We start from the raw sequence: 27,356 nt of genomic DNA, 5'->3' as shown, positions 1-27,356 counted from the left end.
TGGAGGATATTAGTTATGAGAAAAGGTTGCGAGCACTGAACTTATTCTGTCTGGAGAAGAGACGCTTGAGAGGGGATATGATTTCAATTTATAAATACCGTATTGGTGACCTCACAATAGGGATAAACCTTTTTCGCGGAAGGGACTTTAACAAGAGACGTGGCCAATCATTAAAATTAGAAAAAAAGAGGTTTAACCTTAAACTACGTATTGGGTTCTTTACTGTAAGAGCGGCAAGGATGTGGAATTCCCTTGCACAGGCGGTGGTCTCATCGGGGAGCATCGATAGTTTCAAAAAACTGTTAGATAAGCACCTGAACGACCGCAACATACAGGGATATTCAATGTAATACTGACATATAATCACACACATAAGTTGGACTTGATGGACTTGAGTCTTTTTTCAACCTCACCTACTATGTAACTATGTAACAATTCTTTTTTTCAGATCCTTGGAGAATTCTTTGCTATGAGGTGCCATGTTGAACTTCCAGTGACCAGTACGAGAGAGTGAGAGCGATAACACCAAATTTAGAACACCTGCTCTCTATTCACACCTGAGACCTTGTAACACTAACAAGTCACTTGACACCGGGGAGGGAAAATGGCTAATTGGGCCCAATTTGGACATTTTCCCATAGGGGTATAATCACTTTTGTTGCCAGCGGTTTAGACATTAATGTCTGCGTGTTGAGTTATTTTGAGGGGACAGCAAATTTACACTGTTATACAAGCTGTACACTCACTACTTTACATTGTAGCAAAGTGTCATTTCTTCAGTGTTCTCACATGAAAAGATATAGTAAAATATTTACAAAAATGTGAGGGGTGTATTCACTTATGTGAGATACTGTGTATATATATTATTATTATACAGGTTTTATATAGCACCAACAGTTTGCTCAGCGCTTAACAACATGAGGGCAGACATTACAGTTACATTACAATTTGGTACAAGAGGAATCAATCAAAAAAGGAAGGGGCAATTGATACAAAAGGTAATAGCTGTGGGGAGATGAGCTGATGGAGGAAGTAAAACAGTGTTGGTTAGAAGCAGGATAGGCTTCTTTGAAGAGAAGGGTTTTCAGGGATCGTCTAAAGATGGATAGATTAGGGGACAGTCGGACAGATTGGGGTAGGGAGTTCCAAAGGATGGGAGAAGCTCTGGAGAAATCCTGGAGGCGAGGATGGGAGGTGGTGACAAAGGAACTAGAGAGCAGGAGGTCTTGGGATGACCGAAGAGAGCAGCTTGGTTGGTATTTTGGGATTAGGTTAGTGATGTAGCTGAGGGCAGAGTTATGGATGGCTTTGTAAATTATTGTTAGTACTTTGAATTTTATTAGTTGGGTGAGTGGAAGCCAGTGCAGGGATTGGCAGAGAGGGGTGGAGGACACTGAATGGCTGGCAAGGTGGATGAGTCTGGCAGCGGCATTCATTATGGACTGAAGGGGGGATAGTCTATGTAAAGGTTATCCAACGAGGAGGGAGTTGCAGTAGTCGAGGCGAGAGATGACCAGGGAGTGAATTAGAAGCTTGGTGGTGTCATTAGTTAAAAAGGGGTGTATTCTGGAAATGTCGCGGAGACTAAGGTGGCATGATTTGGACAGGTCTTGTATGTGGGCCTGAAAGGACAGTTCGGAGTCTAAGGTTACCCCTAGCACCCTGGCATGTGGGGACAGACTGATTGATGTGCCATTGATCTTGACAGAGAAGTCAGGCGAAGGGGCACGTGGGGGAGGAAATATTAAGAGCTCGGTTTTAGATAGATTAAGTTTGAGGAAATGGTGTGACATCCAGGCTGATATGTCTGTTAGTAGATCAGTGATGCGTGAGGAGATTGATGGGGTGAGCTGAGGGGCAGAGAGATAGATTTGGGTGTCATCAGCATATAAATGGTAGTGAAAGCCATGGGAGGCTATCAGCTGACCCAGGGAGGACGTGTAGATCGAGAATAGTAGAGGTCCAAGGACAGAACCTTGGGGGGCCCCAACGGAAAGGGGAGTTGGAGAAGAGGAAGTGGAGTTGTAAGTGACACTGAAGGTGCGATGAGATAGGTAAGATTCAAACCAACGGAGAGTGCAGCCATGGAGACCAAGCAAATTGAGTTTTTTGAGGAGGAGGGGGTGGTCAACTGTATAAAAGGCAGCAGAAAGGTCCAAGAGTAAGAGTATGGAATAATGACCATTTGGTTTTGGCTGTTAGTAAGTCGTTAGTGAGTTTTAGGAGGGCAGATTCTGTGGAGTGCTGTGGGCGAAATCCAGACTGAAGAGGATCGAGAAGGTTATTTTCAATGAGGTGGTTACTCAGTCGGTTGTAGACTAAACGTTCAAGGAGTTTGGAGGCAAAAGGGAGTAAAGAGATGGGTCTTAAGTTGTTAAGATTGGTGGGGTCTGAGGCCTTTTTTGGTATGGGAGTGACTAGTGAATGTTTTAGAGGGTTGGGGAAGAAGCCAGTAGAGAGTGAGAGGTTGAAGATATGAGTTAAGGAGTGTAGGATTGAGTAAGATGGTGACCATAGTATTTGAGAAGGAACAGGGTCCAGGGGGCAGGAGGTTAGGTGGGCATTAGAAAAAAGTTTAGTGACTTCCTCTATAGTAGCTGGGTCAAAAGAGGAAAGTATTGATTGTGCAGGAGGTTAAGGAGTGTAAGGTGAGGGAGATGTCTGTAGAGCGGAGATCTTGAGAGGAATCGTCTCAATCTTATTTTTGAAGTGATAAGCAATCTCCTGGGCAGTGAATAAGGTAGTGGGTGGGGGTAATGGAGGACGAAGTAGAGTGGTAAAGGTAGAAAAGAGTTGACGGGGACTGCGTGAGAGGGTGTTAATGAGAGTGATAAAGTAGGTCTGTTTGGCAGCGTGCAGGCAGGAATGATATTTTTGGAGGGAAGATTTATATTGGCTGAAATCTTGCTGTGACTTAGTTTTACGCCACAGATGCTCAAGAGCACGGCTACATTTTTTGAGGCTTCTGGTATTGTCTGTCTGCCAGAGTTGTAGCGGTTGGGGCCTGATTCTGTGCATAGTAAGAGGGGCCAAGGTATCCATTGTGGATGACAGTGAACTGTTGTAGACAGAAGTAGCCAAGTTGGGGAAGGACAAGGATGAGATTTTGTCGTAGAGACAATCTGTAGCAGAGAAAAGAAGAGAAGGGTTAAGATGGCGAAGGTTTCGACGGGTAAAAGTTTGGTAGTTGGAAGGCGAGGAGGAGGCAGACAAGGAGAGATTGAAACTAATAAGGTGGTGATCAAATAGAGGCAAAGGAATATGGGAGAGGGTGTGCGGAGTGCATAGGTAGGAGAATATGAGGTCAAGGCAGTTGCCAACAGAGTGGAAGCACTTGTCCATTGTTTTAGATCAAAAGAGGAGGTTAGGCTCAGCAGCTTAGAAGTAGCAGGAGTGTTAAGATTAACAGGGATGTTGAAGTCACCAAGAATGATTGTTGGAATTTCAGAGGAGAGAAAGTAGGGTAGCCAGGCGGAGAAGTCGTCAAGGAAGTTTGATACCGGTTCAGGGGGCCGATAGATCACAGCAATTCTCAATGAAACTGGAGAAAATAAGCGAATACAGTGCGCTTCAAATGAAGAGAGGGACAGAGAGGGGGGTGGATGAAGAACCTAAAAAGTGCTTTGAGGGGATATATATTGGGTTGACACTTAAAGTTTTGTTTTTTGGTTGATTTATTTGCAATGTAGCAGAGAACGATTATATGTACTTTTTCTTAAAAGTACATATTTACTTTTTTCACTTCACATTGTTTATTAGCTTTTATTAGCCTGGCAATGGCAATGTGTACATTTTTAGACAGTGCACCTCGTCTTTAATTATTTATTTCCTTTCTCCCAATATTTAGGGAGTTCCATGTGCAGCAGTCTTTGTATTTTATTGGCCAGGGCACATGTTTTTTTCCTTTTTTTTATTAACTGAGGTAAATAGCACAAGAAATAAGCTTGAGCTATTTACCATGCTTAGCAATGATTTTGGTCTATATTTTCAAATCTGTATTCATTAACCACTTAAGCCCTGGACCAATTTGCAGCCAAAGGACCAAGCCCCTTTTTGTGATTGGGCACTGCGTCGCTTTAACTGACAATTGCGCGGTCGTGCGACGTGGTTCCCAAACAAAATTGGCGTCCTTTTTCCCCACAAATAGAGCTTTCTTTTGGTGGTATTTGATCACCTCTGCGGTTTTTATTTTTTGCGCTATAAACAAAAATAGAGCGACAATTTTGAAAAAATGCAATATTTTTTACTTTTTGCTATAATAAATATCCCCCAAAAATATCTAAAAAATTGTTTTTTTCCTCAGTTTAGGCCGATATGTATTTTTCTACATATTTTTGGTTAAAAAAAAAAATCGCAATTAGTGATTATTGATTGGTTTGCGCAAAGGTTATAGCGTTTACAAAATAGGGGATAGTTTTATAGCATTTTTATTAATATTTTTTTTTTTTTTACTAGTAATGGAGGTGATCAGCGATTTTTATTGTGACTGCGACGTTATGGCGGGCACTTCGGACATTTTTTACACATTTTTGGGACCATTGTCATTTATACAGCATTCAGTGCAGGAATTGAAAAGTGCAGGAATTTTTTCAAGGCTTCTGAAAAGGAAGCAAAAGTAAAAATATTATGATGAAGTTATTGTCTGAGCACAGTTCATGGTACCGTCCACCAAGAAGACAGTTCCCAGTTCTGAGAATGAGACCCATCTTTCTGCACTTTATTAAAGCATTCCTTTTTGGTATTCCTTATGGAGAGATTTTGCAGTACATTTTTCTAAGGTAAGAGGAAAGCACTTTTTAGAAATCTTAATATAAACACCACAAGGAAACCAAAAAAATTTCTACACGGTCAGATAGAGGAACAGGGGTTTAAAAAAGGAATAGTGTTTTGCAAATAAGTTAATATATTTGCTTTTTTTTTTTCAAATAATATATTTGCTTGTAAGCGGTATGCCTATGAGGACTTGACACACCATTGTTCCAGGGTAAAATGAAGTGTGTATTTAAGTAAGTCAGGTTATCCTTAATGTCACAATTCCACCCTTTGTGAATTGATATGCAGCTTGTATGACCTTTTTTGACAGAGGAAGACCTTCAATGTTGAGCTCAAATGTGAGGTTAAAGGCCCGTACACACGATCTGACTTTTTGACAACAAACATGCAAATTAGCTGTTTTGAGGCAACATCCGACCGTGTGTATGCTCCATCAGACAAATTTTTCGGTTTTCATCTGACTTTTGTTGGCTGTGCGAATGGACAAACTTTTTGAAAACATAAGTCAGATGGAGCAAAGTCTGATCATGTGTACACAAAACCATTGGACTTTTGTACAAAGTGCAAACACGCATGCTCAGAACCAATACAAAAGATCAGACAACAATACAGAAGTTGACCAAAGGTGGCGCTGGAGTAATTGAAGTCCTCTTTTGAAGTGTTGTCATTATGTTGAAACATCACTACGTTCCTGTTTGTTGCCTAAACAGTCCGATCGTGTGTATGCAATACAAACTTGCGGCCAACGCCCTTTGTACAAAAGTCCACGGGAAAGTTTGTACAAAGTCCGATCGTGTGTATGAGGCTTAAGAATGACACATCACACACACACACACACGCACACACACACACACACACACATCTTTAAGCTCCGAGTGATCGCATAACCAGTGGCGGCTGGTCCTTAAGGGGTGCAGGGGCACCGCCTCCTAATCTCCATGCGCGGCACCAGATGCATAGATTTCTACCTGTTTTTTTTTAAGCACATGACTAGAGCATGAGGCTATTGGTTTCTCCTCCCAACCAATCAGGCCTGAAAGCAGGTCGTAAAATTGCATTGGACTGGAGGAGAAGCGACCAGATTGGCCGGGAGGAGAAGCGACCAGATTGGCCGGGAGGAGAAGCAACCAGATTGGCCGGGAGGAGAAGCAACCAGATTGGCCGGGAGGAAAAGCCACCAGATTGGCCGGGAGGAGAAGTGACCAGATTGCCCAGGAGAAGAAGCAACCAGATTGTACGGGGGGAGAAGCTGGGGAAGCCGCTGAAGCCGTCCGTGACCTGGATGGGGTAAGTGTGGGGCTGGTGGGCAGGCTGGAGAGTGGGGTTTGTTTGCCACCCCCCCAAAAAGGGAGCACCAGCTGCCACTGCTCATAACCCAGAGGAGGTTACAAGGCCTTATGCCCTGTACACACGATTGGACTTTCTGACAACAAAATGTTCAAAAGATGTTGGCTCCAACTTGTCTTGCATACACACGGTCACACAAATGTTGGCCAACAGTTACGAACGTAGTGATGTACAAGACGTATGTAATATCTCCATTACGAACGCTAGTTATATCTCTGGCTCCTACTTGATTCCAAACATGCGTGGACTTTTGTCCGACGGACTTGTGTACACACAATTGGAAATTCCGACAACAAACATCTGTTGGCGGAAAATTTGAGAACCTACTAGCCAACATTTGTTGGCGGAAAGTCCGACAATAAATGTTCGATGGAGCATACCCACGATCGGACTTTCTGGGAACAAGCTCACATCCAACATTTGTTTTTGAAAAATCTGATTGTGTGTACAGGGCATAATACTCAGTCAGTGCAACCAAGCTACATCCTACAGATTTTGATGAGTTCTCTGACTGGGGGCAAAGGGTATGTACTGAAAACATTTATCAATATCTACAACTAGAGGCAAATCTCTTCCTCATCTACATTTATCTGGCATCTTCAACAGCACTTAGTGTTGTGTCATAAATTTCCCTTGACCCACAAATTTAATTCCACTTCACAGCTTATTTTCTAGCAAAAAAGAGAAGAGGTAAACAGTGGAAATACAGCATAAAAAGGAGGGGAAAAGAGTAAAGTAGAGGGGTGAAGGTATAAGAAGAGGAGAACAACAGGGAGGTGTTGGCAAAAGAGGAGAGCTGAGAATATAAAAAGGAGAGGAGAATCAATCTTTGAGGGAGGGTCAGGGGGTGTCAGGGACATGCTGGCCATAGCGCAACAGATGTGCATAGCCAGTGGTCATTGCACATGCATGGGCACAGTTCCAATGATATCAGGCATGCAGGCATGTCTACGTGATCGTGCGAATGCCTATGTGCACACGAGTGGGCAACCCATAAACTCCCAAGCTATCCAAGTTGTTAACCCTCTAATAAACAAAAAAAACAAAGCTACAGACTGTTTTCCGACTCTGTGTGCCTGTGAATATTTGGGGTGCCTGGCTGTTCATGAGTGGGGAGTCCTACATGGGATGTGCTACATAATGTTACTATTACAGCACATTTTTACAGCATGGCCATATAAATGTATAATTTTCTTTTGGCTTTTTAAAATGCATCAGCATGCATATGTAAAGTATATTTTAGTTTTCTTCTTTCTTGAAAAAATAAATAAATTACCCTTAAAACTGGTAAATAGTGATGGACGAACTTCAGACGGGACGTTTCACGAACGCCATCCGCGAACGTGTCCAAAAGTTCACGAACCGCAAGGTTCGCAGCGGACCCCATTCACTTTAATGGCAGGCAAACCTTTAAAACCTCCAGGTCATATTTTCAGCCACAAACTACTTACTAGCTGTGCACACATAGTCCCACAACATGGACACTGACATACTAGAAGTATTAAGTGAATCTGGGATCGACAACGACAAGCATTCATTTTTTATCTGTGAAATTTTGACAATTCAGGAGTGCATGAAGGCCATGGAGGAGAGGCAAGGTCAGGGCAGGCTATGAAGGGGGTGCAGGAGATGATCAGTGCCACAGTCAGGGCAGCGCAGTCCTGTGCCAGTGTCCCAGTGTGCCAACCTGTGCTTGAGCCCCTCCTTCTGCCCGGCCCTTAACCCCATCTATGCAGGGTTCCACTGCGGTGGTCCGGAAGTGCCAGTCCAGTGCTGATTCTCAGCCATGGTGCTGCCACTGCCTGCTGATTGTCTTCTCCGCTGCTATCTCCCTCACTGTCTGAAACCAGCACCGCGATAGAGACTGAGCACTGACACCAGCACCGCAATACAGACTGAGCACTGACACCATCACCGTGATACAGACTGAGCACTGACACCAGCACCACGATAAAGACTGAGCACTGACACCAGCACAGAGATAGAGAGCACTGACACCATTCCAGCACCGTGATAGAGAACACTGACACCAGCACCGTGATAGAGAGCAGTGACACCAGCACCGTGATAGAGAGCACTGACACCAGCATTGAGATAGAGAGCACTGACACCAGCATCGAGATAGAGAGCACTGACACCAGCACCGAGATAGAGAGCACTGACACCAGCACCGAGATGGAGAGCACTGGCACCAGCACCGTGATAGAAAGCACTGACCCCAGCACCATGATAGAGAGCACTAACACCACACCAGCACCGAGATAGAGAGCACTGACACCAGCACCGTGATAGAGAGCACTGACACCAGCACCGTGATAGAGAGCACTGACACCAGCACAGAGATAGAGAGCACTGACACCAGCACCGAGATAGAGAGCACTGACACCAGCACTGAGATAGAGAGCACTGAAACCACACCAGCACCGTGATAGAGAGCGCTGACACCAGCACTGACACCAGCAACCCACTGCAGGACCCAAAAATATGACACCACTCAACCTCTTCAAACAGGAGGGTAGGGGCATATAGTACAGTGTGCTTTTTTTCAGAAGTCACCAACACTTCTTCAAACTGCCCTCTTCTTGCAGGCGCTGTTGGATTGGTACCCGCAACTCTTTCTCTGGGAGTGGGAATTCCTCTGCCAGAGCACGCAAAAGCAGAATGCAGAATTTCTCTAAGCAAGGCCTGGAAGTGCTCCATTCTGACAGCCCTCTGTGAGGGTGGTAACATTTCTGCCATTTTGTGTTTGTACGTTGCCACCCAGTACTGGTCCTTGACCATTATGCCTTTTATATACGGGAGTCCCTGTTAAAACACTGGAGCATGAAGACTCCCATTTGCACTAAACTGGAAGTGGTGTGGTGGCTTGGCTCCTGCTCATCATCCAGGATAATGTCGTCCTCCTTGTTCTCCTCTCCCCATCCACGGACAACAACAGGGATCCCAGAAAGGATTAAAGCATGCTCTTCTTGCTCCTCCTCATCCGCCCCGGCACCATCCTCCTCTGCCTCCTCTTCAGACTCCTGTTGTTGACTTGTCTCAGATAGAGTAGCCCCCCTGGGAATTCATCCAGCATTGCGACTTCCTCATCTTCCTGTTCCTCCATGGCTTGATCAATGACACAATGCAATGCACGCTCCATAAAGAAGGCATAAGGTATGATGTCACTGATGGTGCCATGGCTGCGACTGACCAGTTTGGTAATCTCATCAAATGGCCGCAGAAGTCTGCATGAGCAGCCACTGGTGTGGTGAAAAAAACCAAGCTCCCCAGAACCTGTTCTGCCGCAGAGTTCGTACAGGTAGTCGTTAACTGCACGTTTCTGCTGGAACAGCCCATCAAGCATATAGAAGGTCGAGTTCCATCATGTCGGGCAATTGCAAATAAGACATCTGACTGGCAGATTGTATCACCGCTGAATGTCAGCAAGGCGAGCCATGGCCGTGTAAGATCTTCTGAAATGGGCCGAGATTTTCCTTGCCTACTGCAAGATGTCCTGGAACCCAGGGTATTTGACAATGAATTGCTGCACGACCAAGATTAAGACGCGTGCCATACAACCGAGGAGGAGAGGATGGAGTAGGAGGAGGAAAAGAAAAGACAGGCCTTCATGCAATCCGTGGCGGTAAAACCAAATCTACACGGGTGCCAGGGGTTAGATGCTTGACGGCTGTCAGAAGGTTCACCCAGTGGGCAGTAAAAGTGATATACCTTCCCTGCCCGTGTTTGCTAGACCACGTGTCTGTGGTCAGATGTATCTTGGCACCGACACTGTGTGCCAGAGATACATTCACTTGCCGCTGAACATGGCCATGTAGCTCTGGGATGCACTTCTGTGAGAAATACTTCCTTCCTGGGACTTTCCATTGTGGTGTTCCAATGGCCACAAATTTTCAAAAGGCCTCCGAGTCCACCAGTTTATATGGCAGTAGTTGGCGGGCTAACAGTTCTGACAAGTCAGCAGTCAACCGTTGGGCAAAAGGGTTATCCGGTGTCATCATTTTGTTACGCACGAACATTTGGCCCAAGGAAGCCTGCCTTTTTCCAGAAATATGTGAGGACGGCATGATGGAAGGTGGAGTGGAAGACAATTCTGAGGAGAGAGGAGAAGGAGAAGTAGAAGACGCGGCTGGACGGTGAGAGCCTGAAGTGTGGCTTTGTGGGTTCCGTTGCTCCCACTAGGCTCGGTGATGGCAGCTAATGTGCCTTCCTAAGGCGGTCGTCCCTAGGTGAGTGTTGGGCTTACCGCGACTTATGCGTTGACTGCAAAGGCTGCAGATGGCAAACACTATTGTCAGCAGCGGACACGTTAAAAAAAGCCCACACTGCAGAGCCATGTGCCGGCGTCCTGGGAGCACCAGATGTGACTGTACATGGTTGATGCCTCGCTCCTGATACATTAGCAGTCTAGCTTTTCCCTCCTGTGCAATGTAAGTTCCCCCTGCTTCTCCTCCCTATCTAGTCCATATCTCCCTCTGAACTCCCCTCCTCTTCCTCTCTTGTGGGCACCCACGTGACATCACTAGACACGTCATCATCTACGTCACCTTCCCCACCGCTATAATTAGAGATCTCGGAGTAGGCAGCAACACCGGGGACCAACCTCCTTGGGCTGATCTGGGTACTGTCGTCAAACTGCTCAGTGGCAGTTGTTGCTACCTCCTCTTCCTGATCCAATGCCAAGAATGGCTGCGCATCGGCAATGTCTTGTGATGGATCGGAAAATAATTCCTGTCACTCAAGCAGAGGGTATATGGTGGTGGTGATGTTGGTGGTAGTGTCTTTGGGGGTGCACACAGCAGAGAGTAAAGAGGGTGCAGATTGAGAGGATGAGGAGGGTGCAGAAGAGTAAGGCTGAGTGAGCCACTCAACCAAGTCTGGTGCGTCCTTTGACGTAATCGAACGCACCTTCTGCAATTTCCCCCTTTGGCCTACCTACCACCCCCACGGAAGGGCCTGCCTCTTCCTCTGCCTGTCATTTTTTAAATGACCCTGTGACAAAAGTCTCTAGAGAAGTGTAGTATATGTGGAAGAAGGTATATAACACCCCGCTTTAATGTCATTTAGGGGGCCACTGGTCTATCACACCAGTTATAATACTTTTTTCTAATTTCGTTTGTCACTCTTTGTAGTATCGCTGCAGAACCACTCAGCAGTCACAATGCTGCACAGTGGAAATGCACTATACTATGCTTTCTATATTTGAAAGTATTTTATACGTGTATTACACCCCTATATACTGCACACCAAATAGTACACCTATACCAGTCCTTAAAAGGACCTTTGTGGACCTAATAGTAGTAGCTATCTAGTAGCTAGTGAATTGCAGACTGTCCCTGCTCCAAACACCAAACTGTCCTTCCTTACACTGAGAAACAACAGCTGCAGAATCGGTCAGCAGCACTGCATGCAGTGCACTATAATATGCTTTCTACATTTGAAAGAAAGTATATTATACGTGTATTCCAACTCTATATACTGCACACCTATACCAGTCCTTAAAAGGACCTTTGTGGACCTAATAGTAGTAGCTAGTAAGTAAGTAGTGAATTGCAGACTGTCCCTGCTCCAAACACCAAACTGTCCCTCCCTAACGACAGCTGCAGAATCGGTCAGCATCACTGCATGCAGTCAGTGCACTATAATATGCTTTCTATATTTGAAAGAAGGTATATTATGCATGTATTCCAACCCTATATACTGTACATCTATACCAGTCCTTAAAAGGACCTTTGTGGACCTAATAGTAATAGCTAGTGATTAGACTGACTGTCCCTGCTCCACACAGCGTCCTTTCCCCTTTACTGACAAAAGACAGAATGTAAAATGGCCGCCAGATCAGGTCTATTTATAAGGTAGGGGGTATGTCCATGTGCTGAAATGTCTCAATTGGCTGTCCTGTACCCCATGATGGATGTGTCATGGGTCAAAGTTCTTCCCAATGTAAACAAATATGGCTGCTGCGAACAGCGCCATAAGTCCGCCGGTTTGGTGAATCGCGAACGAGCAAAGTTCGCCGCGAACCAGCTGCCAGGCGAACTGCAAGTCCATCTCTACTGGTAAAGTGCAGCAATCAGTTAAAGTATAATTTCTTCTGTTCACACATGTGCAAGGATTGTTTCAAATTCAAAATAGTTTAGTTTACATTGAGAGCTAAAACAAATTTATTCTGTTTACTGTTCGGTCACATTACTGTCAGCTGGGTTTGCAAAGTCAACTCTGAAAGAGTCACAATGTGGTATATTTATTTAGCATTCAGTCCTATGGACAGGGATGCATATATAAATGATGTCATGATAAGCAATAGGTACACACATCAGATAACATCAGACAGCCAAGGACCCCTCTGTAGGTGATACAATAATACAAGATGGAGCCTATCCAGCATAAGATCTACCATGTAGACAGTTTCCACTCCAGGACCTTTCTCGACACTTACTTTGCCAAGAAACCTGAAATGGATCTTGGAGAGGAATGCATTAGAATGACCATGGAGGAGCTTCATTATTTTTTCAAGTTTGGTATGTATGTTTAGATGGGACTTATCTAACTGCCTTAAGGCAGCCATGTTGGCATGGGAATATGGACATGGGTCATGCTCCAACGCACACAGAAAATTTGGCTCATGTGAGCCCACCTGTTTATGGAAAGGTGACTAGGTTATCCCTTTTTTCAGAACAATAGCTCATATGGCCTAGCTTATTATTGGTTGTTCCCTATTCATAATAGTGAACCTGCAAAGTTTTCAGACAAAAGTTAGGATTTTTTGCGAAATTTACAAACCCCAAAGATTCGCTACCAACACATGGTAGCGTCAACTTCAAATCTTGACATGGAGCAAAAGCTATGTACTGCATTATAGATTGTGCATTTTTTTTTCTGGCCTTTGGATCCTGCAAAATTTTGAGACAAAAAATTTACAAATGGTAAATTAAGCAAACCTCACAGATTTGTCATGATTCATGGTAGCGATAAACCCAAACCTTAACTTTATTTAATAGCATATCTATTTATATATTGTTTTTTCTTTCTATCTCTTTGCTCCAACCCTTAACCTTTACCCATCATGTTGCAAATTAAACCATTGTTGGGCTTAATTTATCTATTGATTTATGTGAAACGATGTACCAACCTATTTGATGTTAATGTTGTAAATGCATATTCTGTTAATCTTGTCCATCAACGTTTTCACTTCAAATGAAGCATTCATTTGAAAAATGGCAGCAAAAAATTGGATAAAATAAAAATGATATTAAAAAAACACTTATATGCCTTTTAATTTTGTTTTCCTCTCAGCTAACATTAAAGGAGGCACGCTCATCGACATCAGCATTGGTCCCATAATTTTCCATTTGTATTCAGCCTGCGAGTGTTTCAAGGAAATCATCCTCCTGAGATTCAATGATCATTGTATCATAGAGCTGAAAAAATGGCTGCATGATCGTACTGGAGCTTTTGATTGGACCCATGCCTTATCAATTGTCGCTGAGAAGGAAGGAATAAGGTAGAGTATCGGCCAAATTAAAAATCGAATTGCTGTGATTGCTTTTCATTTAATGAATTTGTTTATTAATTTTCAAACAAATTCCACATTTTCATAGCGATTGTGATTCGAATTGGTAGAAAACTGATCGACTGATCCAAATTCTGGGCGAAGAATAGCTGGTTGTTAACCGGTTCCCGATCAGTTCATGTCTTTTCCGTACGGGATTCCTTTAAGAGGGGCTAGAGGGTGCGTGTGCGCCCGCTGCATGGCAGGGGACCCGATGCCTGCAGTCAGAATTATCATCGGCCATGCGAGATCGCGTGCACAAGTGCCAGCGTGGGGATTTGTGGGTGTAAACATACAAATCCCTGTGATGTCAGAGGAGAGGAGACATGTCGTTTCTACCTAGTAAGTAGGAAGAGCGAAATGTCTCCCCTCCTACTCAGTCCTATCACCACACAGTTAGAACACACTGAGGGAACACCGTTACCCCTTGATCAGCCCCTAGTGTGAACCCCTTCCCTGCCAGTGTCATTTACACAGTAATCAGTGCATGTTTATAGCACTGAGCTCTGTATAAATGTCAATGGTCCCATGATCCGCAGTTCACCGCTATTACTAGTAAAAAAAAAAAAAAATATGCCATAAATCTTTAGACGCTATAACCTTTGCACAAACCAATCAATATACTCTCATTGTGATTTTTTTTACCAAAAATATGTAGAAGAATATATATTGGCCTAAACTGATGAAGAACCTTGTTTTTTTTAAAACATTTTTGGGGATATTTATTACAGCAAAAAGTAAAAAAAATTTTTTTTCACAATTGTCGCTCTTTTTTTGTGTATATCGCACAAAATAAAAACCGCAGAGGTGATCAAATAGCACCAAAAGAAAGCTTTATTTGTGGGGAAAAATTGGAAAATTTATATCAGATACTTACCGTAATTTTCCTTTCCTGATAGACTCCATGGCAGCATATGTGTGGGTTAGCCCCGCCTCCATAATTACCCAATAGGACCCCTACTCCCATAAATCTTTGCTCCAAGCTGCTATCCGTGTTCCGTAACTAGCCTACTCCAACATTTGGGAGGGAACGCCTGCTGCAATGGAGCCTATCAGGAAAGGAAAATTACGGTTAATATCTGATATAAATTTTCCATTTTCCTGACAGGCTCCATGGCAGCATACGTGTGGGAAATAACTCGCCAAACACACCCGGGTGGGCTAAAAATGTTGAGCAAAGAGACTAGAATTTTATTTTTCATTGTCCACTGACAATACTTGTAAACCAAAATTAACAGAAGAAAGCGCAGCTGGCTCCACACAATAATGGGAAACAAAAGTATTAATTGAAGACCAGGAAGCGGCTCTACAGATAACTTCTGGTGCAACATGTCGAACTGCTACCCAAGAGGTCGAGGTGCCCCGAGTTGAATGAGCCGTCACTGCCTCAGGAGGAACCAGGCCCTTTGCCTTGTATGCCCTTTGAATCGTTTGGACCGCCCAAGATGAGATTGATCTTACTGATGCTCGCATACCTTTATTTTTGCCATGGAGAAGGACAAAAAGAAAGTCTGTTCATCTGAACGAAGCTGTAGCGTCCAGATATTGCTTCAACGTGCGACCAACATACAAAGGGTGAATCTCTTGGTTGTCTGACATTCTAAACGTAGGTAGAACAGTCTCCTGATTTTCATGAAATATTGACATAACTTTTGGATTTGACCCAAGCATAGGGATCAGAACCACTCTGTCCGGAAAGAAGGTTAGAAATGGTTCCACAGACCCAAGATTCCTAATTTCCGACACTCTTTTGGCTGAAGTTATTGCCACCAAAAACACAGTCTTGATAGTGAGATCTCCTAAAGACAGGGGAGCGTCCAAACTTCTTCCAAGATCAGAAAGAAAGTCGAGTACTAAAGGAAGGTCCCATTTGGGAAACCTGGGCCTTTTCTGAAGCCTAAGCCTGATAGCTCCCTTAAAGAATTGCCGTATTAAGGTATGATTTGCCCACGAAACTCCTGTAAAGGCTGAAATGGCTGAAACTTGTACTCTTAACCACTTAACGACCGCCGCATGCCATTGTACGTCATCACAATGGCATGTACGGGCACAAGCACGTACATGTACGTGCTTGCCTTCCAGCGGGTGGGGGGTCCGATCGGACCCCCTCCCGCTGGATGCGGCAGTCCGTTTCGCTTCAGGAGCGATCCGGGATGAGGGGACGGCTGTTGGTTTCCTGCCATCCCCTCTCGATCGCTCCTGGCGAATGAGAAGCTTCCTCCCACTGTGTATTGTATACACAGGCAGGGAGGAAGTGATGTCATTCTCCTCAGGGCGGTCTTTTTGACCGGACTACGAGGAGAAATCCTGAAGGCAGTGATTGGATTTTGTGGTGCCGTACGCGGCTAGACTCCCAAAAAGTCCCACATATAATGCCTCAGCTAACCTACGCTGCATGGCCTCCCTGATCCTGCAAAGCCTGCGGAAGGATCCTCGTATTCTTCGGATCAAGGAGAGGTACCATTACTGGCTGGCCACTCTCCTTGATCCACGGTACACGGGGAAGGTTGCCGACCTTATCTTACCGTCACAGAGGGAGCAGAGGATGAGACATCTCCAGGAGGCCTTGCAGAAAGGTCTGTGCAACGTGTTTCCAGAGACTGGGAGGTTACAAACTCCTGGTCCTGGACAACGTGTTGCTGAGGCATCGGTCAGAAGGAGCGTTGGAGAAGGTGGCCGTCTGCCTGAAATGTTCAGACAAGTTTTTTAGTCCGCAGCCCCAAGGTATGATCAGTTCCAGCAACCATCGCCAGCGTCTAATTTAAATGGTGCAGGAATACCTAGGGGCAAGGTCAGACTTGGACACCTTTCCCACCGAAAATCCTCTGGCTTACTGGGTCTTGAGGATGGATCACTGGCCAGAGCTTGCACAGTATGCAATTGAGCTACTGGCCTGTCCTGCATCAAGCGTTCTTTTGGAATGCACCTTCAGTGCTGCTGGTGGCTTTGTTACCGATCACAGGGTGCGCCTGTCCACCGACTCGGTTGATCGACTGACCTTCATCAAGATGAATCAGTCTTGGATCACCCACAGCTACCAAGCACCTGAAGCTGATGTAACCAAATCATTTTTTTTTTTTAAATATCACATCCCTTCAAGACTGCCTATGCTAATGCTGAGTAACCTGTTATGTTGATTGTCTATCCTCTTCCTCCTCCACTGATATCTTGGAAGAACATTTTTAAACCTGGGTGATGCCACCAGCCCAATTTTTCTGCCCCTGTTTAACAGGGGCGTTTAATTACAATTTTTGATGCAATGCTTTGCAGCAGGGCTCATTCCTGCACTACAACTAGAGTATATGGGAGAGGTTGCAGTGTCGTCGCACCAGCACCAGTGCCTAAGGCCCAATTTTTCAGCCCCTGTTTAACAGGGGCATGTAATTACAATTCTTGATATAATATTTCACAGGAGGGCCCTTTCTGGTGCCCACCAAGAGTAACTGTGAGGACTTATAGTGTTGTGGCACCAGCACCACAACCACCAAAGGTCAATTTTTCTACCACTGTTCAACAATGACATGTAATTACAATTCTTGATATAATCGTTCACAGCAGGACGCTCCAGCACCCACCAAGAGTCACTTTGAGGGCTTACAATGTTGTGGCAACACCAACACCTTGTTCCGCCATTTCTGCAGAGCATATAGGGCAGGCCCCTACTTTCAAACATTCAACTTACAAACGTCTCCTACTTGCAAACGGAAGGAGACAACAGGAAGTGAGATGAAAAAAGACGGACAGCAAAACAAATTATACAGGGGTGATAACCCTTCCCTATGTTTTCCAAAAAGCTTAAAAATAGATTTTTTGACTGCGGCTACACTTTAAAAATGTACCACTTCAAAATTACCCACAGATTCTACTTAACACAACAAATCTACACAGTCCCTGTCTTGTTTGCACCGCCTGTATACTGCTGTTCTGAGTATATAGGGCCTGGGGGCCCCACGTCTTTCCTTTTTTTAATATGGGTACGGGGTTCCCCTTAATATCCGTACAAGACCCAAAGGGGCTGGTAATGGGCAGGGGGGCTACCCATGCAATTTTTCTCAATGATTTTCATCCATATTGCCGGAACCAGATATTACATTAAAAAACGCAAGCAGTTTGAAATGACTTTTTCCTGATAGGCTCCATGGCAGCATACGTGTGGGTAGCCCCGCCTCCACGATTACCCAATAGGACCCAACTCCCATAAATCTTTGCTCCTGGCTACTATCAGTGTTCCTTTTTTGTCCTCCCCAGTAGGACCAGATGGTTTCTTTCCTGGAAATAAAACTTCACGACGATCGATTGGCTGATTGACTGAGAATTTTTCCTCCGATAGGCCCTGACTGTTAAGCAGGGTATGGAGAGTATTTGCAGAGTAGCGCTGAAGAAAGGATTTCCTACCTGAGTGCGCACGGTCTGTGTCCCGTTGCTATGGGTGACCATTATCTGCTGGAGGTATGGCGTGTGTGTTCCAGTCCGTTCGGCCAGGTGATCGTTGGTGGAGTGGTGAGCCTTTTATCTATCCATGGCAGCATTGTATTTGTGTGTATTTCTTTTGTTTGTCTTGCGGTCTCCTCCATGCCGTTTGCGTTCGCTTCCGCGTTTCAGCAAACCTCTCTCCTACTTCCGGGTTATGCAGGCGTTCTGCGCATGTGCGAACCCGGTATGAGACCGAGGCTTGGTTCCCGCGCACGCGCGCGAGCGCCTCGCGTCTGACGTCGGCGATGACGTCACGGGCGCCAAATTTAAAAGGCTTTGGAAGCTGTCAGAACCCTGGGAATGTTTGCAGTGGTCGCAGTGACTTCCCGGGGCTGTCAGCGCGGCGGTTTAAGGTAAGAGCATGTCCCTTAGGCTGGGGAAATGCTTTTAAAAAAAAAAAAAAAAAAATGTGTGTTTTATTTTTCTCTTTGGTTGCAGTGTTTCTTAAACTGTGGGTTTATTGTGAATATGGACGCCTTACTGCCTCCTAGTGGCCAGCCCGCTCATGTTAGGTAGGTCTTTAGTATTCATGTTTTTTATATAATGGAGAGAGTTTTTGGCATAGGTAGGATTGACTGTATATCCTTTTCTCTCTGTGTCTGTTTTACCCTTACAGCCCTTCTGGGTCTGATCCACAACCTATCACTTCTAGACGCAGTGGATCATCAAGATCACACCGCCATAAATCCTCCTCAAGATCTAGCCAGCATAGGTCAAGATCTGAACAGCATAATAAGAATTATTCTCACCCCCCTGCTGCTCACTCCAGCAAGCGTACGGAAAAATCATGCTGGGGGTGCAGGATGCCTGTTCCTTCGGACGTATCCTTATGCGATCATTGCTTCTCCAAAGCTGCAGATGAAAGGGATGATGCAGACCAGCGTTTGGAGTCAATAGTAAGACGGGTTGTGAAGGAGTCTCTGCAGGAGAGGGATGTTCTACAGCTGTGTGAATCCCCGTCAGAATTATTGGCTCCTCCACCTGGAGAGAACCCATTGCAGGAGACATGGGAATCCTCTCAGCCAAGCCACCTATCTGCTCCCATCTCAGATAGTGAATCTGACTGTGAGGATCCTGGTTTAGGTTTTGACTATGGACTGGTGCCTTCATTGGTCAAAGCAGTGAGAGAGGCTCTGAAGTGGGAAGACCCTATTACTTCCCCACCAAAGCAGAGAAAGTTCTTTAAACAGCTCAATAAGGAGCGACAATTTTTTCCCTTCCTTTCAGAGTTGGGTGACATTATTACCGAGGAATGGAGCAAGGTGGATAAAAAGGGTTCCATGCAGTCAAAAATCCTGAAATTATATCCCTTTAAAGAAGAGGATGTGAAGCACCTGGAGTCAGCACCACTGGTGGATGCAGCATTCATGCGTTTGGTGAGATATGTAACCCTACCCTTAGAGGATACGGTATCCTTTAAAGATCCTTTGGAAAGGCGGATCGATTCAGACCTTAAGAGGATATATCTGACTTCTGGAATGGCTTGCAAACCAGTGCTTGCAATGGCAGCGGTATCCAAGGCCATAGAATCATGGGCTGACTCTGTAGAGGAATTCCTGAGGGGTATTTCTATTGAATCAGCAAAAGACTCCCCTATTCAAGAAATCAGGATGGCGTCTGCCTTTTTGGGGGAGGCATCTATTGATGTTATCCGCCTGATATCTCGGGATATGTTAGCAGCAGTCTCAGCTCGCCGTGCGTTATGGCTCCGTCCATGGCTGGCGGATCCAGCATCCAAACAGGCCTGGTGCCGTATTCCCTTTGAGGGGTCATCTTTGTTTGGTAACAAGCTGGATACTGCCATATCCCGGGCTACAGGTGGGAAATCTGGGTTTCTTCCCCAGGACAGACGTCTTCAAAATCAAAGGCGTCCATTTCCTAGAAGACAAGGCCCTGATCGCGCCAGGGAGGCGCGGAGCTATAGACCTGGTCGAGAATTCTCAAGGTCATGGAGATCCAGGCAATCTTCTTTCAAAAATACCTCAAAAGGGGGTTCGTCCGGCAAGCAGGATTCCGCAAAATCCTTTTGAAATTGGGCCCGCTCAAACTTGTCAGGTGGGGGCTCGTCTTCTCCACTTCAGGCATGTTTGGGCGGCCTCAATTCGGGATTTTTGGACTGTAAAAACAATTTCCTCAGGTCACAAGTGGGGTTTTATCAGCACCCCAAAGCTAAGATTTATTCCCACAAATCTTCCAGAATTAAAAGAGAAGAAACAAGTCCTATTGACCTACGTGAACTCTTTACTGGATCAAGGCGCAGCCCTTCCCGTTCCAGAAGAAGAACGTGGAGAGGGCATGTATTCCCCTTTGTTTCTGGTTCAAAAGAAAAACGGCACATGGAGGCCGGTAATAGATTTGACCCATCTCAATTCCTTCATTCGCAAAGAGAAGTTCAAGATGGAATCTCTGCTTACCATCCAGCAGTCCGTGTATCTGGGGGACTGGATGATATCAGTCGATTTGAAGGACGCTTACTTCCATGTTCCCGTGGCAAAGGAGTTTCAACAATACCTCCGCTTTGCAGTAGGCATTCAACATCTTCAATTTACATGTCTTCCCTTTGGGTTAACAACGTCCCCACGGGTCTTCTCCAAAGTTCTTTTGGCAGTTGTGGCCTTTCTCAGAGTCAAAGGTGTTCGTCTCCATCACTATCTCTACGACCTTCTTCTGCTATCCCAGAACAAAGATCAGCTCTTGGAGCACAAAGACCTAGTCATCTCCACTCTACAGGAGTTCGGGTGGCTTCTGAACTTAGAAAAGAGTCACCTAGATCCAACTCAGTCTCTTGTTTTCCTAGGGGCGCAGTTCAACACAGCAGAAGGTACTATCGCCCTTCCAGAAGAGAAGGTTGGAGTCATACGAGACAGGATTCATGCAGCACTTGCAGCATCCCATCTCTCGGCTCTCCAATGTCTGAGGGTGATTGGCACAATGTCAGCCACCATTCCCATGGTAAAGTGGGCCCAGTGGCACACTCGTCCCTTTCAGAAGGGGTTTCTACAACAGTGGGACTTATCCAGCCAGACACAGCGCATATTCCTCACTCCAGCCATGAGGACGTCTCTTCTTTGGTGGCTACAGGGGAAGAACCTGCGCAACCACCATTCAATCATTCCCATCTCATGGGTCACGGTAACTTCAGATGCCAGCAACCGAGGATGGGGCGCTCACTGCCTTTCGGAGGTCGCTCAGGGCAGGTGGACGTTTCCATCACAGAGAGTCGTCACCAATGTTCTGGAGCTAAGAGCGGCCTTCCAGGCGCTTCGGTCATTCCATCATCTGACAGCGAATGCCTCGGTCATGCTAAGGTTGGACAACACAACCGCGGTGGCTTACGTAAAGAAGCAAGGGGGAACTCGCAGCTGGTCCCTGTTACAGGAGACGGAGCCAATAATGAATTGGGCTCAGAAGAATTTGTCCAACCTTTCTGCAGTCTACATCCCAGGGGTGCAGAATGTTCAGGCGGACTTCCTATCGCGTGTCGAGTTGGACAACAACGAGTGGTCTCTACACCGGGAAGTATTCGATTGGCTCCTGACCTTAGGATTGTCCCTGGAAGTCGACTTGTTCGCTTCCCCGTGCAATCGGAAGCTTCCGAAATATTACTCAAGGTTCAGGGATCCCCAGGCATATGGGATAGATGCCCTCACAGAACATTGGAAGTTTCAGACAGCTTACGCCTTCCCTCCAGTTCCGGTGATCCTGCATTTCATTCGGAGACTCAGGTCAGAGAAGGCGGAGATTCTCGCAGTGATTCCTTTCTGGCCCAACAGACCTTGGTTCCCTCTACTGCTGCTCCTCAGTTTTCAAGAGCCAGTTCCCCTGCCTCTCAGGTCGGATTTGCTATCTCAAGGCACAAGGTTACATCCATGCCCATCATGTCTGAACCTCAAGGTATGGTTTTTGAGAGGGAAAGGCTAGAAGCTCTTGGTTGTCCGGAAGAGGTCATCCCAACCCTTCTCAATTCCAGACGCGGGAGTACTAATAGGGTATATGAGCGTATATGGTCCAAGTTTTCGGCCCATATGTCCACCAGAGAAAATTCTTGCAGTTCTCCAACAATACAAGACATACTAAGCTTTCTTCAAACAGGCCTTGATTTACCTCTAGCTATCAGTTCATTGAGAGTCCAAGTATCGGCTATTTCAGCCTTTACGGGTATTTCCTGGGCAAACCATGCACTGGTACAACAATTCTTCAAGGGAGCTACCAGGCTCAGACCCCAAAGAAAACCAAGGTTTCCTAAATGGGACCTCCCTTTAGTGCTGGTTTTTCTCTCAAACCTTGGAAAGGATTCTACGGAGCCTCTGTCCATAAGGGATCTCACTCTCAAGACCATCTTCTTGGTAGCTATAACCTCAGCCAAGAGAGTTTCTGAGATTAGGAATCTAGGTTCGGAAGAACCCTTTCTGACTTTCTTTCCAGATAGGGCAGTATTGATTCCCATGTTGGGATCGCATCCCAAAGTAACCTCGGTCTTCCATGAGAATCAGGAAGTTGTGCTTCCCACTTTCAAAAACTCAGAGAGTCAGGATGTTCATCCTCTGGACGTAGGACACGCGCTTAAACAATATTTGGAAGTCACAGCTCCCTTTAGACAAACGAAATTTCTTTTTGTTCTCCCTCATGGCAAGAATAAAGGATTGCGAGCTTCGGCTAGATCTATCTCTACCTGGATCGTTCAGATCATTCAGAGGGCGTACAGAGCAAAGGGCTTGGCTCCTCCTGAGGCATTAACGGCTCATTCAACACGGAGTATTTCAACATCGTGGGCAGCTTCTCGCCATGTGGCGCCTGAAGTTATTTGCAGAGCGGCCTCTTGGTCTTCTATTAATACCTTTGTTTCTCATTACTGTGTAAGAGCCAGCGGCTCTGTCTTCTGTTAATTTTGGTTTGCAAGTTTTGTCGGTTGACAATGCTAAATAAACTTTTGTTCTTTGCTCGACATTTTGCCCACCCGGGTGTGTTTGGCGAGTTATTTCCCACACGTATGCTGCCATGGAGCCTTTTAGGAAAACGGAAAATTTATATCAAATACTTACCGTAATTTTCCTTTCCTGATAGGCTCCATGGCAGCAGGAGTTCCCTCCCAAATGTCTGGAGTCGGCTAGTTACGGAACACTGATAGTAGCCAGGAGCAAAGATTTATGGGAGTTGGGTCCTATTGGGTAATCGTGGAGGCGGGGCTACCCACACGTATGCTGCCATGGAGCCTATCAGGAAAGGAAAATTACGGTAAGTATTTGATATAAATTTGCCGTTTTTTCTGTTAAATGTCATTTTATGCAGGGACTGTTCTAAACACAGGAAACACATGGCACTTCACAGGCATACTATAGACACCCCCCAGGCACGATATTTAAAGGAATATTTCACTTTTTTTACACTTTAATCGTCATTAAAATCAGTGTTCCCACCAAAACTGACATTTTTAAAAACATTTTAGGCATTGACCTATGTCTCCTGGGGCAGGAGCCAGGCCCCCAAACCCTTTTTTCAGGGCAGTATCTTGCATATTAGCCATTAAAATTAGCACTTTTTAATTTGAACGTTCGAGTCCCATAGACTTCAATGGGGTTCTAACATTCGTACGAATTTGCGGTCCGTTCGAAAGTTCTGGTACGGCTCATCCCTACTGGTGGACACAGTTATCACAGATCGTGGCGCTGTGTGCACCAGAAGGTTCACTTCTGGGAGATCGTACAGGAACTAGAGGATACCCACCCGGCTGTTTCTGTACATAGGTCAGGTGGAAAGTTGTTAATGTGTATGTAAAACCAAAACTTTTTTTTTTCATTTTTTGAATGGTGGTTAGGGGTTAGACCCTCTGTTGTTAAGCTTTTATTGTAGGCTATTTGTTTGCTGGACTATCCAAGACAGAAAGTGAGAAGAAATCCCAAATTTTGGAGTTATCACTAGAGCAAGAAGTGAGGGGAAATCACATACAAATATTCTGGCCACACTTTGGAGAGATTTTCTTTCATTCCCTCTTGCGCTCCATAACAGGCAGAAAAATATCCTAATTGGGGTTTTACCCTACGTTCACACATATGCGTTTTTTTGTGCATTTTTTAGTTTGTAGAAACGCACTACAGTCCATTTAACATAGTTTCCTATGGCACTATGCGCTTTGTGGCCGGTGCGTTTTTGGAAAGGGTCAGGGACTTTTTAGCCGCAATTTGCAGCTAATAGACTTCAATGGAGCTGTACCAGAAACACAAGTGGTGCATTTTTGATGCGATATTTTATGTGTTTTGCGTTTTGCGGTTCTTATTTCACCACTGTATATAGTTGGTTACTAAGCAGGGGGCTGGGCAGCTGTCCACTGCATCCTTAGCAACCGATGAGTCATCATCTGTCAGTGGAGTTCCCCGCTGAACAGCTGAATGTAAAGAAAAAAGTACCAGCAAAAAAATTCACAAAAAAAAACAGCATAGGTCCATACCAGGCCCTTCAGGTCTAGTATGGATTTGGAGGGGATCCACACACCAAAATAAAAAAAAGTGTGGGATCCCCATCAAAATCCATACCAGAACCTTATCTGAGCATGCCGTCCAGCAGGTCAGGAAAGGGAGGGGATGGATGAATGCCCCCTCCCTCTTGAACCATCCCAGACCGCATGCCCTCAACATGGGGGGTGAGTGCTTTGGGGCAGGGGGGCCCCCACCCCAAAGAACCTTGTCCCCATGTTGGCTCTTCCCAACAACCCTAGCCAGTGGTTGTCTGGGTCTGTAGGAGGGGGGATTATTGGAATCTGGAAGCCCCCCTTTAAGAAGTGAATGGATATCGGGTTCATCGTACCTCTACCCATTCACCAAAAAAGCAGTGAAATGTAATAAAAACATAAGAGACGGTTTTTGACAATTCCTTTATTAATAGAGCTGTCTTCTCTAACTGTCTCTTCTCGCCATTTTCTTCTTCCCGCCATCTCCTCCTTGAGCTTTCTCTTCACACTGTCTTCTCCTTCCCGCTGTCTTTTCCTCGAGCTGTCTCTTTCTGCCGCCACCGTCTCTTCCCAGTGCTGTCTTCCTCCTGGCTGCCAGTTATCCGCTAAAAAAAATTTAAATACCTACTCTTGTTCTGTTCATGTCTTCATCTGTTTTGATTGGTTTAAAAAACGCAAAATGCACTGAAAAACATGCCTGAAAAACACATCAAGTGCAGTTGCATAGATGTGAACCTAGACTTAAACCTCTCTACTCTAGCCAGAACAAAATAAAATTTTTGGCTATGCATAGCCTTTTAATTTCACTTTCCCCATGGACTCCAATATGCTTTCTAAAAATGGCAAAAAAAAATTTTTTTTTTGTGGAGATTTTTGAAGAAGCAAAACACCAAACCTACACATTCTGACAAAACTGTCATAGTGTATAAACTCACTTTTTTTTCCAAATTTTAGTGAACTGTCTGAAGAGAAGGATATGCGGCTGAAGGCGGCAATCAAACACGTGGTGAAATGTTACGATGATAGGGAAAACATAACTGATCCATTGGTGTTACCACCGGCAGATTGTGTACTGGTTACAAATGTCCTGGATATCATCAGTAAAGATAAAGTTGATTTCATTAGGAATCTACAAAAGTTCACCAAACTGCTGAAGCCTGGAGGACAGTTTCTGCTATATGGAGCCCTGAATGCGACATATTACTTAGTTGGCAAAGATAAATTCCACGCCTTTAATTACAATGAGCTCTTCATCAGAAAAGCCATTGAACAAGAAGGCTTTGTCATCAACCATTGTCACATTCGCCCAAGGAAAACAGAGAGTGACCTCTCCGATTTTAAGGCCATGATCTTTGTCTCAGCCTACAAAAATTAAATAATTAGGAAAAACAAAAGGAATATTTTAATGGTGTTCTATAAATCATAGGAGTGAATTCTTGGGCAGTGGGATATTCAAGTAAACTTATTGCTGTGTCATGGAGTTTGATAATGAAAGTTCAGATTTAATATCGGCAGTGCTTTCAGCATCATATCTATATGTAATACACCTAAAGTTACATAGTTAGTCAGGTCGAAAAAAGACACAAGTCCATCCAGTTCAACCACAAAACAATATATATTAGTATTGTATTCATCTTTAGGGTTATGGCAGGCTTAAAACTGTTCTTTTTACTTCTAATCAAAAACATTTCAGGTGTATCAAAATAAAATGTATGTAAAGTCTTACAGTTTGTTTTCTTTAGAAAGTACCCACAGCCTGTGTAGAGAAACCTGTCCCCTGCTGGCATACTTTAGAGAAGAGCTCTCTGAGGAAAAAAAATATCTATCTGCAGATACCACCCTGCTAATTCAGAGATAAAGATTTCAGCGGGGGGGCGTATTGGACCTCTGCGGAGAGATAACTGCTTCCACACTGGGGCTGCATGTTTATGTTAAAGGAGAACTTCAAGGTATGAATGGCCAGGCCAGGATGGCCAGGACACCTCTGTGGGTTGTAAGAGGGTCCCGTCTGCACCTGAGCCCAGGCCCAAGGTCACCCCTACCCCCCGGACTGGGGAGCTCCCTCAAAGGCCCCGACAGCCTAACACTCCATCTCCATCTTCCACTCGAGCAACACCTCCCCAGCTGAGCTGACTCTGGGTATTTAAGGGCCCCCTGCCAATACAGATTGGGGATTGGTCAGGGTTCCTCAGAACACCCCAGGTGGCTCCACCTCCTCTCTCCACCTCTCTTTCCAGAAAGTACTAGAAGATTCTGGAAAGAAGTGGGAGGTCCTGGTGACACCACCTGTGAGTCACCCAGCACTACTCTAGGTCACTTCCAACCCAGATCACCAGAACACACCCAAGCTTGGCTGTCAGCCAAGCCTGAAAATGTACCTGTTCTTAAAAAAAAAAAAATACATTACTCTTCTAGCACAGGGGGTGCTACAGTGGGTTGGGTGTAGGGTTTCCACTTCATCCCTTTCACCCCAAAAACATATGAATTACACAGGTTCTGAGGCTAATTTAATCCAGATAAGGCACCATGTGAGTTTAATTACTACCTTAATCAGCCACAGAACCTGTGTAATTAATTGGTTTTAAAGGGATGAGGTGGCAACCCTAGTTGGGGGGTGAAAAAAAACACGTCTTATCTATGGAGTTGTACTACCCCTAAACTACAAATATAAATGCACCCTAATGCAGCGTACACACAATCGCACATTTCAACAACAAAATCTATGGGATTTTTTCCGACAGGTGTTGGCTCAAACTTGTCTTGCAT

General features: G+C 45.0%; 1 protein-coding gene and 1 long non-coding RNA gene across 2 annotated transcripts in view; one reads left to right on the top strand and one right to left on the bottom strand.

Moving 5' to 3' along the window:
* The window catches only part of LOC143934278 (uncharacterized), a 99,627-nt gene that overhangs the window by 67,655 nt on the left and 4,616 nt on the right, over nucleotides 1-27,356 (bottom strand). The gene's annotated exons all lie outside the window — the stretch shown is intronic.
* LOC143934277 (nicotinamide N-methyltransferase-like) lies at nucleotides 12,491-25,968 on the top strand. The gene is made up of 3 exons (XM_077457742.1): nucleotides 12,491-12,641; nucleotides 13,417-13,624; nucleotides 25,545-25,968. Exons 1-3 carry the CDS (start codon nucleotides 12,491-12,493, stop codon nucleotides 25,963-25,965), a joined length of 780 nt encoding a protein of 259 aa, XP_077313868.1. The 3' UTR covers nucleotides 25,966-25,968.

Source organism: Lithobates pipiens, unplaced genomic scaffold (genome assembly GCF_037356315.1).
Source record: "Lithobates pipiens isolate NorthernLeopardFrog02 unplaced genomic scaffold, aLitPip1_a1.2 Scaffold_27, whole genome shotgun sequence".
NCBI classification, from domain to species: Eukaryota; Metazoa; Chordata; class Amphibia; order Anura; family Ranidae; genus Lithobates; species Lithobates pipiens.
Note: the sequence above shows the minus strand (reverse complement) of the source record. Positions and strands in the feature narration are given on the sequence as shown.

Bases quoted from the DNA above. Each gene is read 5' to 3' on its own strand.
- LOC143934277 (XM_077457742.1), top strand. From the start codon at position 12,491: ATGGAGCCTATCCAGCATAAGATCTACCATGTAGACAGTTTCCACTCC. The intron at 12,642-13,416 runs GTATGTATGTTT...TTTTCCTCTCAG, and splicing joins TCATTATTTTTTCAAGTTTG to CTAACATTAAAGGAGGCACG. The intron at 13,625-25,544 runs GTAGAGTATCGG...TCCAAATTTTAG, and splicing joins GCTGAGAAGGAAGGAATAAG to TGAACTGTCTGAAGAGAAGG.